At 35.7% G+C, this 19,215-nt stretch overlaps 1 protein-coding gene across 2 annotated transcripts in view; it reads right to left on the bottom strand.

The window, feature by feature from the left end:
• HEATR5B (HEAT repeat containing 5B) overlaps nucleotides 1-19,215 on the bottom strand; it is a 122,614-nt gene that overhangs the window by 78,941 nt on the left and 24,458 nt on the right. For both annotated transcript variants that reach the window (XM_049870227.1, XM_049870226.1), the window contains exons 14-18: nucleotides 18,399-18,508; nucleotides 17,255-17,418; nucleotides 16,559-16,734; nucleotides 13,978-14,083; nucleotides 12,795-12,985 (exon numbers count right to left, since the gene is read on the bottom strand). In XM_049870227.1, the coding sequence (XP_049726184.1) occupies nucleotides 12,795-12,985; nucleotides 13,978-14,083; nucleotides 16,559-16,734; nucleotides 17,255-17,418; nucleotides 18,399-18,508 (747 nt within the window). The remainder of the gene's footprint in view (nucleotides 1-12,794; nucleotides 12,986-13,977; nucleotides 14,084-16,558; nucleotides 16,735-17,254; nucleotides 17,419-18,398; nucleotides 18,509-19,215) is intronic.

Genomic DNA, 19,215 nt, shown 5'->3' with positions numbered 1-19,215 from the left:
TTAAGTGTACAACTTAATGAATTTTGTTAAATGTATATAATGTGTAACCACCTTAATAATCACAACATAGAAAGGGGCTAACCAATACTACTATTATGTGAGACACATACATGATTTTAAAATTTCTAATCACCACATTTAGAAAAGGGGAAAAGAAACGAGTGAAATTAATTTTAATAAATTTTATTTAACCTAAATCTATCTAAAATATTAAAATTTGAAAATGTAATTAATATAAAAAATTATGAATGAGATATTTTGTATTATTTTTTTCATGCTGAGTCTTCAAAATCTGATGTGTATTATATACTTACAGCATATCTCAATTTAAGCAAGACACATTTCATCTGCTCAACAGCCACATATGACTAGTGGTTACCACATTGTCAAAACAGAAACAAGACATTTCCATCATCCCAAAAAGCTCTCCTTGACCCTTTGTAGTCACATGCCTCTCCTATCTCTCTGACAGCTAATGATCTGTCTTCTACCATTATAGTTTTACCTTTTATATAGTTTCACACAAATGGAATCAGATAGTACAAAGTCCTTTGTGTTTGGATTCTTCCTTTGGTGTAATACTTTAGTAGCAATAGTTCGTTGTTGTTGTTAATAGTTCCATTTATACTCCATTTATGATACACTACATTGACTGGTTGATGAATGGACCCAAAGAAATCTGGATTCTTTCCAGTTTTTAGCTATCATATATAAATCTTCTATGAAAATTCAAGTACAAGTATTTGTATACACATATGTCTTCATTTACCTTGGGTACATATCTACGGGTGGAACCGCTGGGTCATAGGGTTTAAGCGTATGTTTAAATTTATAAGAAATCGTCAAACTATTTTCCAAAGTGGCTATACAATTTTGTATATGCAGCAGAAATGTATGAGTGTCCCATTTACCCTGCATCCTTGACACCACATGGTATTTCATTCTTTTTAAATGTAACTACTTTTTTTTTTTTATACTCTAGTGAGTGGTATCTCATTGTTTTAATTTGCATTTCCCTTATGACTAATGTCATGGAGCATCTTCTCATGTGCTTTTTTGCATTATTGTTAACTTTTTTTGTGAAGTGGGAGTCCCTGAGTGGTATGAACGGTTAAGCATTGGGCTACTAACTGAAAGGTTGGGTGGTTCAAACCAGAGGTGCCTATGAAAAAAGGCCTGGTGATCTGCTTCTGAAAAAGGTCACAGCCAAGAAAACCCTATGGTGTGCAGCTCTACTCTGAAATACATGAGGTTGCCATGACTTGGAATTCACTTGATGGCAACTGGTTTGGTTTTTGGCTGGTGAAATGTCTGTTCAAATGTTTTCTTTTAGTTTAAGGCTTGCATTTTCATTTTAACAGTGGTCCAAAAAAAAAAAAAAAATTAATTATGATACATTCAATTAATTAAAAAAATTCTATGGTTCATGCTTTTTCCATCACATCTGAGAAATCTCTACGTAATTTAAGATAGCAAAGATTTTTCTATTAGAAGTTTTATAGTTTTAGCTCTTACATTTAGATCTGTTATCATTATAAAGTTAATTTTTTTTTATATGGTGTGAGTTAAGACATGGGATTATTTTTTTGTTACATGAACACATCCCATTGTTCCAGCACCATCTGTTGAAAACCTGATCACTTCCCTATTGAATTGCCTTGGCATCTTTGTCGAAAATCAATTTACCATATATATATGAAATTACTTCTTGATTCTGTTCCATTGATCCTATCCTTGTATCAATACTGCAGTTTGGTTACAGTAGCTTTGTAAAAAGTGTTGACATTAGGTAGCGAAAGTTCTCCAACTCTGTCCTTTTCCAGAGGTGTTCTGGCTGTTCTAGATTCTGCATTTCCAAAAAAAAAAAAAGAGTTTTACTTCTACCTTTACAACAATCTGCTTTCCTTTTATCTACTTTATTGCACTACCTGGAATATCCAGTACAATGCTGAGCGAAAGTGGTAAGACCAAACATGCTTGTTCTCAGTTTTAGGGAGAAAGCAGTCAGTCTCTGATCACTAAGTATGATGTTTGCTATAGGTTTTCTGTAGATGCTCTTTATCAGATTTAGTGTGTTCTCCTCTGAAATTCCTGATTTTCTAACCGTTTTCATCATGAATGGATACTGAATATTGTCAAATGATTTTGTTACATCTAATAAGATGATTGCATTGTATCTATTTTAGTCTGTTAATATGGTGAATTATATTGATTTTCAAATGTGAAACCAACCTTTTAAGTTTGGGATAAACCCCACTTGGTCATGATGCATTATTCTTTTTAAATACTGTTGCATTTGCTTAGCTAAAATTTTGTTAAAGATTTGTATGTCTATGCTCATGAGGGAGATTGGACTTTTCCTTGTAATGTCTTTGTCTGGTTTTGGTATCAGGATAAAGCTGGCCTTATAAGGAGTTGGGCAGTATTCCTTGCTCTTCTGTTTTATCTGGAAGAGTCAGAATAGAATTGGTATTATTCTTCTTTAAATATTTGGTTGAATTCATTAGTGAGGCCATCCAGGCCTGGAGTTCTTTGTGGAAAGGTTTTACAACTGTGAATTTAATTTCTTTCACAGATAGAGAGCTATTCGGATTACCTGTTTTCCTCTTGAGCGAGCTTTGCCAGTTTGTGACTTTCAAGGAATTTGTCCATTTGATTTACGTTGTCACACTTACTGCTGTTGAGTTATTTAGACTATTTCCTTAGCTTTTAATGTCTCCAGAATCTATAATCAATTGTGGTGATATGCCCACTTTCATTCCTGATACTGGTAATTTGTGTCTTTGCCTGCGCATTCTCAATCATATTCATTTTCTCTTTCCTGATCAGTCGGGCAAAAGGATGTCAATTTTACAATTTTCAATGAACCAGCTTTTGGTTTCATTGATTTTTTTCTATTATTCCTCTTCTCTTCTTCATTGATTTCTGCTTTTACCTCTACTATTTGCTTCATCTGCTTACTTTTAGTCTAATTTGTTTTTCTAAGTTCTTAAGATAGAAGCTTAAGATAATTGACCTAAAACCTTTCTTCTAAGCATTTAATGCTATAAATTTATCTCAAAACACAGCTTTACCTGTATCCACATAAAGGCTGATATGTTCTATTTTCATCTTTATTCAGTTCAAAATATATTCTAATTTTTCTTGTGATTTCTTTTTTAACCTGTGGGTTATTTAGAAGTATGCTTTTTATTTTCCAAATATTAGAGGATTTTCCAGATATTTTTCTGTTATGGATTACTAGCTTGATCATACTGTGGACAAAGAAATTATTTTGTATAATTTTAACACTTTTAAATTGCCACTGAATGTAATCCATTTTGGTTAATGTCCGTGTGCACTTGAAAAGAATGTATACTTTGCTGTTGTTGAGTGTTCTATAAATGTCGACTAGATTAAGTTGGCTGACTGTGCTGTTAAAATCTTCTATACACTCATTGTTTGTATTTTCTCGTCTGCGGGTTCCACTTGTTCTATCGATTATTGGGGTTGCCATGAGTCAGAATCGACTCAATGGCAACTAACAAGAACAACCTTGATGGTAACGTAGCCGCTGCAGTTTCTTTGGATTAATCCTTTTACTTTTAATCTGTTTATTTATCTTTAAAGGGAGTTGCTTACAGACAGCATACAGTTAGGTCTTTTTTTTTTTTATCCAATTTGACAATCTCTGCCTTTTATTTGGAACATTTATACTATTTACACTTAAGCAATCATCAGTATGGTTGGGCATGAAGCTACCATACTGCTATTTGTGTCCTATTTGTTCCCTCTGTTCTTTGATCCTCCCCCCCCAACCCTTTTTTCCGTCTTCTTTTAGATTTAGTATTTTTTATAATTTCATTTTATCTTCACTACTGGCTAATCAAGGAGCCCTGGTGGTGCAGTGGTTAAGGGCTTGGCCGCTAACCAAAAGGTTGGAGGTTCAAATCCACCAACTGCTCTGCAGGAGAAAGATGTGGCAGCCTGCTTCTGTAAAGGTTATAGCCTTGGAAACTCTGTGGGGTTCTACTCTGTCCTATAGGGTCGCTATGAGTCAGAATCGACTTGATGGCAATGGGTTTGGTTTTTGGTTATTGGCTAACCATCTATACCTTTGTTTTGCTTTTTTAGTGGTTGCTCTAGAGTTCAGTAATATGCATCTTTAACTCTAATACTATATCTTCAAAAAATACTGTACCCCTTCATGTATATTATAAAAAATTAACGAAGTATACTACCCTGTGCTCTCGTTCTCTGTGCTACTGTTGTCATGTACTTCAATTCTGTACATGTTAAAACCCTAAAATATGCTGTTATAATTTTTGCTTTAAATAGTCAATTATCTTTGCAAATGATTTAAAAGATGAGATTAGCTCTTTTCATTTTGCACATATTTACCATTTGAGGTGCTCTTATTCCTTCATATACATCTGAATTTCTATTTGGTATCATTTTCCTTTTGCATGAAGAAATCTTTTTTTTTTTTTTAACATTTCTTATCATGCAAGCCTGCAGGCGATAAATTTTCTCAGCTTTTAGTTGTCTGAAAAAGTCTTTATTTCCACTGATACAGGATTCTAGGTTGACAGTATTCTTCTTTCAGTACTTTAAAGATTTCCCTCCATTTTCTTTTGCTTGCATTGTTTATGAGTAGAAGTCTGCTGTCACTGTTATCTTTGTTACTATGCATAATGTCTTTTTCCCCTCTACTAGCTGCTTTCGAACAAAACAGGGTATACTGCCTGGTTTAAAATCATGAAAGGTGTGCATCATGGCTGTATCCTTTCACCATACTTACTTAATCTGTATCTGAAGAAATAATCCAAGAAGCTGGACTATATGAAGAAGAACGTGACATCAGGATTGAAGGAAGACTCACTAACAACCTGTGATTTGCAGATGATACAACCTTGCTTGCTGAAAGTAAAGAAGACTTGAAGCACTTACTGATAAAGATCAAAGATTACAGCCTTCAGTATGGATTACACCTCAACATAAAGAAAACAAAAATCCTCACAACTGGACCAATAAGCAACATTATGACAAGTGGAGAAAAAATTGAAGTTGTCAAGGATTTCATTTTACCTGGATCCACAATCAATGGCTATGGAAGCAGTAGTCAAGAAATCAAACAATGCATTGCATTGGGCAAATCTGCTGCAAAAGACCTCTTTGAAGTGTTAAAAACCAAAGAAGTCACTTTGAGGACTATGGTACACCTGATCCAAGCCATCGTATTTTCAATCACCTCATATACATGTGAACGCTAAACACTGGATAAGAAGACCAAAGAAGAATTGATCCCTTTGAATTATGGTGTTAAGGAAGAATGCTGAATATGCCATGGACTGCCAGAAGAACAAACAAATCTGTCTTGGAAGAAGTACAGCCAGAATGCTCCTTGGAAGCGAAGATGGTGAGACTTCGTCTCAACTTACGTTGGATGTGTTATCAGGAGGGACCAGTCCCTGGAGAAGGATATCACGCTTGCTAAAGCAGAGGGTCAGAGAAAAAGGGGAAGATCCTCAATGAAATGGAGTGACACAGTGGCTGCAACAATGCTTGTGAGGATAGCGCAGGACTGGGTAGTGTTTTGTTCTGTTGTATACAGCATCACTATGAGTTGGAACTGACTCAACGGCACCTAACAACAACAGCTGGCAGCTTTTATGATGTTCTCTTTATCATTTTTTTAAGCAATTTGATTGCAATGCACTTTTATCTTTCTTCCCTTGGGGTTCATTGGGGTTCCTGGATCTATTGGTTTATAGTTGTCATCAAAATTAGAAAAATTTTGGCCATTATTTCTTCAAATATTTTTTTCTGAGATTTTAATTACATGTGTATTTGACAGTTAGTTTGATATTGTCCCAGAAGTCACTAAGACTCTGTTCACTTTTTTTTCAGTCTTTTTTCTCTCTATAATTCATTTTAGATAGTTTATATTGGCGATGTCTTCAACATCACTATTTTTTCTTCTGTAGTGTCTAATGTTCTGTAAATCCTATCTAGCATATTTTTCATTTCATTTATTTTACATCCGTAGAAACTTCCTTTGGGTTACCTTTATGAATTCTATTTCTCTCGTCATCATGCTCAGGTTTTCCTGTACTTCCTTAAACATACAGAGCATGTTTACAATGGCTATTTTAACATACTCATCTGTTAATTCTATTATCTCTTTCATTTCCTGGGCCTGTTTCTACTGATTAATGGTTTCTCCTGGTAATGGTTCTTATTTTCCTGTTTCTTTGCATGTATGGCAATTTATTTTTAAATTTTTTATTTTACTTTAGATGAAAGCTTATAGAACTAGTTTCTCATTAAACAGTCCATACATCATACATACATTTTTCTGTGACATTGGTTAACAACCCCATAACATGTCAACACTCTCCCTTCTCAGCCCTGGGTTCCCTATTACCAGCTTTGCAGGTATGGTAATTTTTGATGAGCTTCTAGACACTGTGATTTTACGATGTTGGTTGCTGCATTTGTTGTATTCCTTTAAATACTGTTGGGTTTTGTTCTGAGGTGCAGTAAAGTTACTTAGAATCAGTTTTTTCCTTTCAAAGATTGTTTTTAAGATTAATATAATGAGGATATTGCCCCACTACAAAGGCAATATCCTTCTAAGGACTACACCTAATGCCTCATATACCATATTTTTATGCAAATAACGTGTACCTTCTGTGTTTATCAACCAACTGTACCCTTCCCCTGTGAAGTATTGTCTTAAGTGCCTCCACGCCAATTTTCTTACATGTTGCTGTGAAAAAAATTAACACAGTGCACTTATAAAAGTACCTTGCAGAGGGCGCACATGGTTGGCAAACGAATGTAGAAGTATGTTATTTGTGTAAAAATATGGTATAGAAGATCTTTCCATTTTTTGGATGGTGGAAAATGAACTAGTCTCAGTCCTATGTAACCCTTAGAGATTGTTCACCTTTTCCTTTCTGGTGGTTCTTTCCCTGGTCTCAGGCATGTTCTTTCCACTCATGCGCATATCAGTACTTGGCCGAAAGCAGTGACTCTTCTGCTCATAGCTCTCTCTTTGTGCAGCGCTCTCCTCTCTGGTATTCTACCCCACACATTCTAGCTACTTTAGCCTCCTGAAACATCAAATCCTCTGTCTTCAAATTAGTTAAACTTGGGCTTCGCATCCCCATGCTTTAGCCTGGAAATTCCCTCCAGGCCATAATCTGGAGCAGCTGTAGTGTTTACCTTGCTTGTTTCCCATTTCTCTGGAATCATTCCTGTGTTGCCTGCTGTCTAATGTCTGAAAACCATAATTTCATTTATTTTATCTGGTTTTCTAGTTGTTTAAGACAGGAGGGTAAATCTGATTGCTGTTACTCCACTGTGACTGGCAGTAAAAAGTCCTGTGTAACTTTTAATGTTTATTTAAAATAACCAATTTCATTATTTTATTCACACTGAACTAGGAATGTAGAGATTTTAAATGGATCAAACTTCTAAGCCTCATTTTGGACAACCAGAAGGATCAAATAAAGAACATATATAACTTTTTAAGCCAAAAAATACAATGACTAATAATCATACACCACTGGAAGAGAGGATATGATGGCACTAAAAACAAAGCACCTGAAATAACAAAAGTACCTAGAAAGCAACTTTGGTTTCATTTTTCAAAACTCGATTATAACACCTGATAAGCCTTCCAAGACCAGACTTCTGACAACCTCATACAAGTAAAAGCCAAGAGACCAAAATGACCAAAAATCAACTCCAAGACTCTGGGCAGTCAGTTTGCCTATTGGAAAAGAAGGAAAATTCAAAATGCCATCACAGAACAGATATGAAGAAATGCAGCAATGAAAGAGGTGAACTAAGTTTATCCTGAGCAGTATTTCAACATGCTAGATGCTTGGATAAGTGTTCTTTACCTAAGTCTCAGTTTCTCTAGCTATAAAATGGACTTTATCATTAAATCTACAAAGCAGTCACTTTGAGGAATGAAAGAAGTTAAGACTGAATGCAACTTGAAATTCTAAGGCGTGATACAGATTGAAAAACTATCTTCATGTTACTTCTTAAAAGATAACATTTTAGTGGACTAAAAACCAAGGCCAATTTTCTCAGTGATAATTTTCTGTTTGATGAAGTAAATAACGCATAACATACATTTCTCTGAAGTCGCGAAGTGGTTTTTAATTTGCATGGAAAAAAATACAGCCAGCAAAGAGTTTTATTTTTTCCTAAACTGAGTCTTAAGAAATTGAACCTACTCCCCACTAACTTAGAATGGCTTATAGGAATCATTAAAATGAATTTGTCTCAATGCTAAGATAATATAAAATTTTAATGAGCAAATATAGCTAACCAATCTGTGTATTTAAGTGACTTTGGCTTTACACAGCCACATATTATATCAGCAACAGACAACGTTCATGGAATCAGTCTAAAATAATATGGTTACAGGATGCAGGCGATAGAAGCTATTGAGGAATACTACCAGATTTCATTAACTCTAAGATACCATAGATTTAAAAATATATCATTTTATACAGCAGTATAAAAAATGCTGGCAATGGTGACATTTGTACAGAATAAAACACATTCCAATTTCAGATGGATTAAAATGTGGGAAAAATGGTAACTTAAAATCTGTGCAACGGTTAATTTCATATCACAATCGATTATCTGAAAAACCTAATGAAAATGAGCTGACAGTACTTACAAACCATTAACCAGACAAATTTAAATGAGTGAAATGCCCCTGTATTTCACTAGAATACAAAATACTCCTACAAGTATTAAAAATTAATTAAGCCCCTTATACTGCCCCAAATTTATCATTTAAGAGCTTTCCAAAGAAACACACACTTATTTTATCTATTATTAACAGAGTATAAACCACCAAATAGATAGCAGAGACTAGCTCTTCTGTCAAAATCTAATCAAAAGGTGATTTCAGAACCAATGGCAAATATTGGAAAGAGCAAAACTAATGTAGCACTAGAGGACAGCAGAAGTCACTCTGCAGAAGCTTAAGTGTTTGGGATAGTTTTAACTATTTTCTGCCTGCTCAGAATAGCCTCAGTGATTTATAGGTATTATCCTATAACCTTCAGAGCTGCTTGGACTTCTTCCTTCAGTACCATCGGTTCCTGATCATATGCCGCCTCTTGAAATGGTTGAACATCGACTAATTCTTTTTGGTATAATGACTCTGTGTATTCCTTCCACCTTCTTTGAATTTTTTTTTTTTTTTTTAATGCTTCCTGCATCGTTTAATATTTTCCCCATGGAATCCTTCACTATTACACCTTGAGGCTTGAATTTTTTCTTCAGTTCTTTCAGCTTGAGAGACGCCGAGAGTGTTCTTCCCTTTTGGTTTTCCATCTCCAGCTCTTTGCACATGTCATTGTAATACTTTACTTTGTCTTCTTGAGACACCCTTTGAAATCTTCTGTTCAGTTCTTTTACTTCTTCAATTCTTCCTTTTGCTTTAGCTGCTGGGTGCTCGAGAGCAAGTTTCAGAGTCTCCTTTCACATCCACCTTGGTCTTTTCTTTCTTTCCTGTCTTTTCAGTGATCTCTTGCTTTCTTCATATATGATGTCTTTGATGTCATTCCACAGCTCGTCTGGTCTTCAGTCACTAGTGTTCAATGCGTCAAATCTATTCTTAAGATGGTCTCTAAATCCAGGTGGTATATACTCAAGGTTATATTTTGGCTCTCATGGACTTGCTCTGATTTTCTTCAGTTTCAGCTTGAACTTGCATAGGAGCAATTGATGGTCTGTTCCAAAGTCAGCCCCTGGCCTTGTTCTGACTGATGATATTGAGCTTTTCCATCGTCTCTTTCCACAGGTGTTGTCAACTCGATTTCTATGTGTTCCATCTGGCAAGGTCCATGTGTATAGTCACCGTTTATGTTGGTAAAAGAAGGTATTTGCAATGAAGAAGTCGTTGGTCTTGCAAAATTCTATTATTCGATCTCTGGCATTGTTTCTATCACCAAGGCCATATTTTCCAACTACTGATCCTTTTTGTTTCCAACTTTTGCATTCCAATCACCAGTAATTATCAATGCATCCTGATTGCACTGATATCAATTTCAGACTGCAGCAGCTGATAAAAATCTTCTATTTCTTCATCTTTGGCCCTAGTGGTTGGTGCGTACATTTGAATAACAGTTGCATTAACCGGTCTTCCTTGTAGGCGTATGAACATTATCCTATCACTGACAGGGCTGTGCTTCAGGATACATCTTGAACATTCTTTTTGATGATGAATGCAACCCCAGTCCTCTTGGAGTTGTCATTCCCAGCATAGTAGACTATATGATTGCCCGATTCAAAATGGCTAATGCCAGTCCATTTCAGCTCACTAATGCCTAGGATATTGATGTTTATGTGTTCCATTTCATTTTTGACGATTTCCAATTTTCCTAGATTCATACTTCGTACATTCCAGGTTCCGATTATGATGGATGTTTGCAGCTGTTTCTTCTCACTTTGAGTCGTGCCACATCAGCAAATGAAGGTCCCGAAAGCTTTACTCCATCCACATCATTAAGGTCGACTCTACTTTGAAGAGGCAGCTCTTCCCCAGTCCAAGCTGCTCTAAAGGCATTGGTGAAAAACAAGGCCCCAGGAATTGATAGAATATCAACTGATATGATTCAACAGATGCAGTGCTATAGGTGCTCACTTGTCTATGCCAAGAAATATGGAAGACAGCTTCCTGGTCAACTGACCGGGAGAGATCCATATCTATGCCTAGTCCGAAGAAAGGTGATCCAACCAAATGTGGAAATTATAGAACAATATCATTAATATCACACGCAAGCAAAATTTTGCTGAAAATCATTCAAAAACGGCTGCAGCAGTATATCGACAGGGAACTGCCAGAAATTCAGGCCGGTTTCAGAAGAGGACGTGCAACCAGGGATATCATTGCTGATGTCAGGTGGATCCTGGCTGAGAGCAGAGAACACCAGAAAGATATTTACCTGTGTTTTATTAACTACGCAAAGGCATTCGACTGTGTGGATCATAACAAACTATGGATAATTCTGCGAAGAATGGGAATTCCAGAACACTTAATTGTGCTCATGAGGAACCTTTACATAGATCAAGAGGTGGTTGTTCGGACAGAAGAAGGGGATATTGACTGGTTTGAAGTCAGGAAAGGCGTGCACCAGGGTTTTATTCTTTCACCATACCTATTCAATCTGTATGTATGCTGAGCAAATAATACGAGAAGCTGGACTATATGAAGAAGAATGGGGCATCAGGATTGAAGGAAGACTCACTAACAACCTGCGTTATGCAGATGACACAACCTTGCTTGCTGAAAGTGAAGAGGATTTGAAGCACTTACTAATAAAGATCAAAGACCACAGCCTTCAGTATGGATTGCACCTCAACATCAAGAAAACACAAATCCTCACAACTGGACCAATGAGCAACATCATGATAAATGGAGAAAAGACTGAAGTTGTCAAGGATTTCATTTTACTTGGATCCATTATCAACAGCCATGGAAGCAGCAGTCAAGATACCAAAAGACGCATTGCACCGGGTAAATCTGCTGGAAAGGACCTCTTTAAAGTGTTGAAGAGTAAAGATGTCACCCTGAAGACTAAGGTGCACCTGACCCAAGCCGTGGTATTTTCGATCGCATCATATGCATGTGAAAGCTGGATAATGAATAAGGAAGACCCAAGAAGAACTGATGCCTTTGAATTGTGGTGTTGGAGAAGAATATTGAATATACCATGGACTGCCAAAAGAACAAACAAATCTGCCTTAGAAGAAGTACAGCCAGAATGCTCCTTAGAGGCAAGAGTGGTGAGACTGTGTCTTACATACTTTGGACATTTTGTCAGGAGGGATCAGTCCCTGGAGAAAGACATCATGCTTGGCAGAGTACAGGGTCAGCAGAAAAGAGGAAGACCCTCAACAAGGTAGGCTGACACAGTGCCTACAACAATAAGCTCAAGCATAACAACGACTGTAAGGATGGCTTAGGGCGGGGCAGTGTTTCGCTCTGTTGTGCATAGGGTCGCTATGAGTCAGAACCGACTCGATGGCACTTAACAACAACAACTACGTCCTATAACCAGCCAAACTGTTATTCTACATGTGAAAACAAAGAATGCCACACTTGGATCTGCAAGAATTCAGAAAACACTTTTTCTTCAGAACTACTATTTGGTAACTGCCCACTTTCTCTTTCTCTCATTAATGATTATGCTGTAGTTTGGTATAATTAATATCCAAAATATAATTATAGTATATAACTATTATATTTTTAGATATTACAGTTAAGAATAATTTACAGAATTCAAGTGTCAATTCTTGACCACTTTGATTTTCAATTTCTCTACTTAAGCAGTTAATTAAGAACGGAGAGTTACTAATAACTGCATCTTATTAGTTTTACCATCATTATTGATAACAGTTAGAAAAAGAGTGGTTTGTTCCAAAAAGTATATAATTAACAGAGAGAAGAACTTGTTGGACAACTTCAGAGCACTTCTTAAATGAATAACTGGTAGAAGTCTTTGTTAATATTCTTTTCAATTCCATCACGTAACGTTGAAGAGCTGAAATCAGAAACTTTCCCCATACTAAAAGCATCTAACATGACAACTTTCTCAGATACTTAAGTTTAATTAATTATTTAATTAAAATTTGAAATCATTATGAAAAAACACAAAATACTATCACTTGGTACATCATGTGGAAAACTATCGACCAGCTGATAATTATTGTTTACTTAAAAGACATCATTGCCTGTATGAGAAACTTACCTGTTGATAAAGAGACCCACTTACTTGTCAAAGCTATACTGTGCCATTCTAGCAATAAAAGTTGCTTCTCCAACCACCTGAGCCATTCTTCCAAGAGCTTCCCCTGCTGCACACCGTAAGATGGGGTTTGGGTTGTCAAGAGCACCCATAACCAGTGTTAGGGCAGATTTACGAACTTCCTCAGGTCCTAGAGTACTTTTGTTTTCAGCTAAGCCCTATGTTTATTAAAAAAAAAAAAAAGGACAATTTATAACTCACATTATATAAAAGAAAAATGTGCTGCTATCTTCATAAATATACATACATCTTCACACATTATTTTCTTCAGCCAACCTTCAATTGCATTTTCTAGGCCTAGAATCAATACCTATTAAATTGATGATAATCATTTCCCTAAACGTGATTTCAGAACATGATATATAATGTAATCATAGGCCAACTGGCCCAAAAGCCAACAGTCCCTAAGAATGTCTCAATCCAAAGTTGATTTTCTCTTTACTTTTTCCTTAATATAGTAAAAAAAAAAAAGGCTTTATTTCTATAGCCAATGCGTATAGCTCTTTTCCTTGATGCTTATTAAACATGACTTAAGAAATAGTCATTTAAACAACTAGTTTATTTGAAAACAATAATACCTTATAACAATCTAGTACTGAATAATATAAAAAGTTTCAATACATCATGAGAAGCAAATAGTATAGGGCATGAACTCTGTGAGACAGGTGAAATATTTATCATTCCTCTTCATACATGTGGAAACCGAGGCTGAAAAAACCCCTGAAGGAATCACACTAGACAAACACCTAGTGAGTAGCTAAGCCAGAAGACAATCTCTAAACATAGTATTCTTTCAACTACATAGCATAGACTGTCATGACTTAAGGTCTTCGCCATAAATCAGATATAAGCTTTATCTAATTAACCTTCAGTAGCCTATCAGATCTCATTAGTGAGGCATCTTTGAAAACCTGAGAGAACTGACTGGCACTTGTAAAACCTAAGGGGTCAAATCGAAACATGAACTTTAATATTACTAAAATATAAAATACATATTTAATTACAATGTGCCTAATGTAAAGTTTCTAGTAATTTAATAATGTAAATACATAGTTATATACATGTAAACATTTGTATAGGCTAGATAGGCCTAACTTACTAAATTCATTAAGTAAAATCTTATTCTAGAATATTTATTATGTAAATATACCTTCAGTGCACTCAGAACAGCAGTAAATATGTTAAGCTGCACGGCCTGCTGGCGGACACCCTTGGCTTGTTTAACACATTCAGCAAAGTGATCCAACATTTGCAACCTACAATCATAGAATAAAGATCACATTAACTATACTTTTTCTTCAAATATGGCTCAAAAATCAAAGACAACAGGAGTACAAGCTAACTGTTTAGCAAATAATGTCCCACACTGTCTCTTTTCTATTTCTTTCCCACAGCTGGTCCAGACCAGATCTCATCCTGCTCAATCAATATATTGGTATGTAGTTATTAACTAGAAAAAAAAAAACAAGAGACCAAAAAATAAGTTTCACTTTGTGAAATGAGGTCATGATTGCAGTGTCTTCCCCATGAAGGCCAGCATCCATAAAAGTGCCCGGCATATAGAAGGTACTCAAGGTTTCTTGAAATTTTTTTTTTTTAAGTTATGTATTTTAGCTTGGGGATAGGCAAATGCATCTGTGTGAAAGATTTTTAAGTTGGGAATAAAAAATGCTGCATAATTTTTTTCTTTTTTTTTAAATACTCCACATAGAATAAAATAGTACCTCCTGTCCTATCCTTGGAAACTAATTGAGAGATTTTTAAAAAAGATTTAGCTTTGGTCATTTTTCTAAATGTAAGCACCCAAAAGTGAAGTGGTTTTTATATTACCTTAAATTTAAAAAAATGAGACAGTTAACCAAAAAAAAAAAAAAAAAAAATCATGGCTCTTTTAAACTGTTCTGATAAAAGGGTGTGAGCTTCTTTCAGATTATTCTGAAAAGATATAAAGTGACACAAAGGCATCCAGGGAAGCTGGATTTAGTAATAAGATAACTAAGACCTAAACTAGGAAACCAAAATCTCTTCAAGGTCACTGTAAGGGTTTAAGCTTAATTAATAACAGCTCAATTAATAATAGCATGAACTCCAGCTAGAGTTCCCCAGGGCTGAAGCTGACTACTTTTACATTTTTTCTGACACAGATCCACATCTTCTTTGGGTGAGAGAACGAGGCGTTATTTATACTGCTAAAACAAGCACGCACATGATAACACAGATATAGTCTCCCGGACTGCCATAACCATCATGTGCCTATATTCAAGCTGAAGTACTTAACTTTTTTTTTTTAAAGCTGACTTAAAAAAATTTTTTGTTTCCTGATTTTAAAATACTTATTGTGATGAATTTGAAAAATATTAATAAAAAGTTACTACCCAGAAATAACCACTGCTGCCCTCTGATATATTTTCTTTCAGGTCTTTATCTTAGTATATAAATATACTGCAGGATGAACTGAATGCCGATTAAGGCGCCCGATGCTTACCTTCATCAGACCCCAGAAAAGGTGTTGGGTGATATGGACAATGGCCGCGCAAGTTGGAATCTGCTAAGGAGTATGTAATAGCTAACCTGCCCAATCAACTAGGCCTGAAAATGGATGACGCTGGAACGTTGGGCCCATACCTGGCTGTCCCTTGAACCATCTAGCAGCTGGTTCCCTCCAAAGTTTCCCTCAGGATAGCTGGTGCTCTCACACTGTTGAACCCATGCAGTTTTATTCGGTAAAGCAAACAATTAGAGGTCTTGGGGATGAAATGATCTCAACCTATTCTCAAAATTTAAATGGGTAAGAAGTCCAGATCGCTGGTGTGGAGGCAGGCGTGGAATGCAAGTACCTACTGGGCCACTTTTGGTAAGCAGAACTATACACACATTTTTATGTGCTTTAAAAAACCAAATTAGGACGATTTCTGGCCTTTAATTTTACTTTTTGTATCATGAGTGTTTTCTTACATCAAAACAGTTTCTATGAACAAATATTCCAGACTATGGATGTCCCACAATTTATTCATTCATTCTTTCATCATCAGAGTATTTATTATATTTTTAAAGGAATTTATTTATACTTCACCTTGTTCCACGAAAGTGGTTTAGTAGAGTAAAAACAATCCCAAATTCTAGTTATAGCTCTGCCATTAACTGCTGTGCAACTTTGGGCAAACCACAAACTTTTAGACCTGGATTTTCTTAGATTTAAAATAAACACATTAAAGTAGATGCTTTATAAGATTCTTTCACCTACAGTGTTCTACATTTATGTGGCAACCAAACATTCTTAAAGATATCTGGGTAAAGTAAAATTTCATATTTAAACTTTTCCCCCCTCAATTATAAAGCAATTAGTCAAGTAACCTACAAGTTTAAAGATGTGTGACTCTTTTAAAGGCATATTTTGCAAAACTTCTGAGTCATCTGTGAAGGTCTTGCATTAATTCATTTTTACTACTTTTTGGGAAAATCATCATAAATTTAACAAAATGTCTACTAAAGTTAGGGCTAGTTTTTGTGGGCATAGAAAACGGCAAACTAAAATGCTCATATTAGGAAAAAAGTCAGCTACCTTAGTTTCCCAAGTTCCAGACTTAAGCTGTCTTACACAAATGTTATCGGAGTGTTTTTATTTTGAGATTATTGTTTAAATAGTAACTCACTTTAACTAGGATAGGAAAATCTACTGTTTGAATATAACTTATATGTAACTAAAATTACCTGAGTGACTTCATACTAACCGGTGTTTATAAGAAACATGAGGAAACACTACACCAAAAAGAGCGACAGAGGCATCAATGACCGAGACTCCAAGAGGGAGAGGACCGGGCACCGCCTCTCCAGCAGGTATTCGTAAATAAATGGAGGATGGATCATGCTCTAGGGCCCCACTTCCAGATGCACTGTTTGGCTGGAGCTGCAAAAGAATGACACAGAAAAGCTTTCAAAATCTACTCTGGAATTGTAATTCACTTACTATGTTATTAGGCATGAGGAATGGAACAGAGGAGGAAAGCGAAAAGGCAACAAAAAAACAACAGGATCTGAACATTTAAAAACAGGTAAAATATAATTCAGCCATTAAAATAAGAGTCATCGGTAACAGCTTATACAATCTTTAAGATTAAAAAGAATAATTTATGTGAAAATGATGATCATCTCCCAAATGGTCAACAGGAACAAAACAATCAAATCTTTTGTTCTTCTTCAAAAAAGTCTGTATTAAGTATCTGTAATGCTTGTTTTAATGCACAATAATGGTAATTTCTTTTTTATTACTGTACTATGCGTTTAGCCAACACCATCTCTAAGTGCCTAAGAAACCTCAATGAAAACTAAGCCTTTGATCTAAAATATCTTCTTATGTAATAGGACCATGTAATAGGACCACTGTTTTAGATTAAGCCAGTATTTCATCTCCCTGCTTTGTTTACTACCTGGTCTTCAATTGATTTATGGTCAGTTTCTTGAAGCCAGGAGCCAAGAAGAACACTGTCATCATAATGGCAGAGGGACCTGAGGAGGGATGTAGTCGTGTTGGCAGAGTTGTCAGTCAAAGTGAATTCTGCTACCAATTCTCTAAGAAGTGCATTGAAAGATCCTAAAAAGCAGAGCTTCCAGTCAGATTAAAAAGAATAATTTATATGAAATGACAATCATTTCCCAAATGGTGAACATGAATAAAACAATTAAATCCTTTGTTCCCTTAAAACATTCCATACTAAATATCTGTAAGGCTAGTTTTAATCCACAATAATGGTACTGCCTTCTTTTATTATTGTATTATGCATTTTAGCTCAAATTATTTGAAGTAACCAAAAACTTGAATAGCAGCAAAGCAGAGCATACCAAAATTCTTGAGCATGGTTGTACTGGAGACAAATCAATTGTTTATTATAATTTTAATATTTCATATAATATTTGATTTCTGAAAAATATATCACTATTCTTCCCTCCAGATTCCTAAATTATTGACTGTATGATAATATGTATGAAGCTGATTAGGATAAGAACTATAAACAGGCTGTGAAGATAAACCAGCTGGATCTGAATCCAAGCTCTGACGCCTACTAGTTGCTTTGCTTGGTTTGGGCAACCTACTTTTCCTGTCTGAAGCCAAGATTCTTCACCTATACACCATAATTGTTCGCAAATAACACACACTTTCTATGTTTGTTTGCGAACCACACCCTCCCCCCACAAGATATTTTCAAAAAGTGCTGCTATGCCAATTTTTTTTACATGTTGCTGTAAAAAAAAATTATCATAGCACAGGGAGAGGGTGCGGTTGGCAAAGAAACATAGAAGTCATGTGTTATTAGCATCAAAATACATTAATAGGGATAACTGCCTCATAGGCTTGTGCTTAGAGTCAAAGGAACTAATACATGCAAAGGGCTTAGAACACTGCCTGGAACACACTAAGTGCTCCATAAGTGTATACATGAAAAGTAAAATGGTTGCTTTCCTTTGCATAGTAAGCCAATCAGTCAGAGATCCTTGATCAGGACTCTGTAATACTGGGGAGAACTGGAAAGGCATAGTAAAGAATTTTTATCAAATACTGCAAATTTTATTTACCTTCGTAAGTTTTTGGAGGCAACAAAGCCAAGATATCATAAAGTCTTAAACGGACCATTGCAGCACTGGCTTTCAAATGAGCTCCATGGGCTTTAATTACAGATGGAATACTAAAATATCAAAAGTATAGTTGGCATCAGTTTATTAGAATAAGTATTATTGAGAAACATTTTTTCAGCAATGTATCAACATACTGTTAGAGTACATTGATAGGCATTACATTTTCATTTTAGTTTAGTTTATGACCTTTACAAACACTTTAAGATACAATTGCGTGTGTGTGTCTGTGTCTGTGTGTGTGCGTGCACACCCTGGCGGCACAGTAGTTAAGAGTCTGGCTGTTAACCAAAAGGTTGGCAGTTGGAATCCATCAGCTGCTCCTTGGAAACCCTATGGGGCAGTTCTACTCTGTCCTATAGGGTCGCTATGAGTCAGAATCAATTGACGGCAATCCACACATACGTATATACAGCTAACTGATTTTCACCAACAATGCAAAGACTATTCAATGAGGAAACAGTAGTCTTTTCAACAAATGGTTCAGGGACAACTGGACAGCCACATGCAAAAGAATAAAGTTGGACCCTTACCTCGTACCAAATACAAAAATTAACTTAAAATATATCAAAAACCTAAATGTAACAGCTTTAACTATAACACTATAAAACTCTTAGAACTGAGAAAAGCCCACTACCAAACCCACTGACGTTAAGCCAATTCCGACTCTTAGTGACCCTAAAAGACAGAACTGCTCCATAGAATTTCCAAGGCTGTAAATCCTTACAGAAGCAGACTGCCGTATCTTTTTCCAGTGGAG

Source organism: Elephas maximus, chromosome 26 (genome assembly GCF_024166365.1).
Source record: "Elephas maximus indicus isolate mEleMax1 chromosome 26, mEleMax1 primary haplotype, whole genome shotgun sequence".
Classification (NCBI taxonomy): Eukaryota; Metazoa; Chordata; class Mammalia; order Proboscidea; family Elephantidae; genus Elephas; species Elephas maximus.
This window is presented reverse-complemented; position numbering and strand designations above follow the sequence as displayed.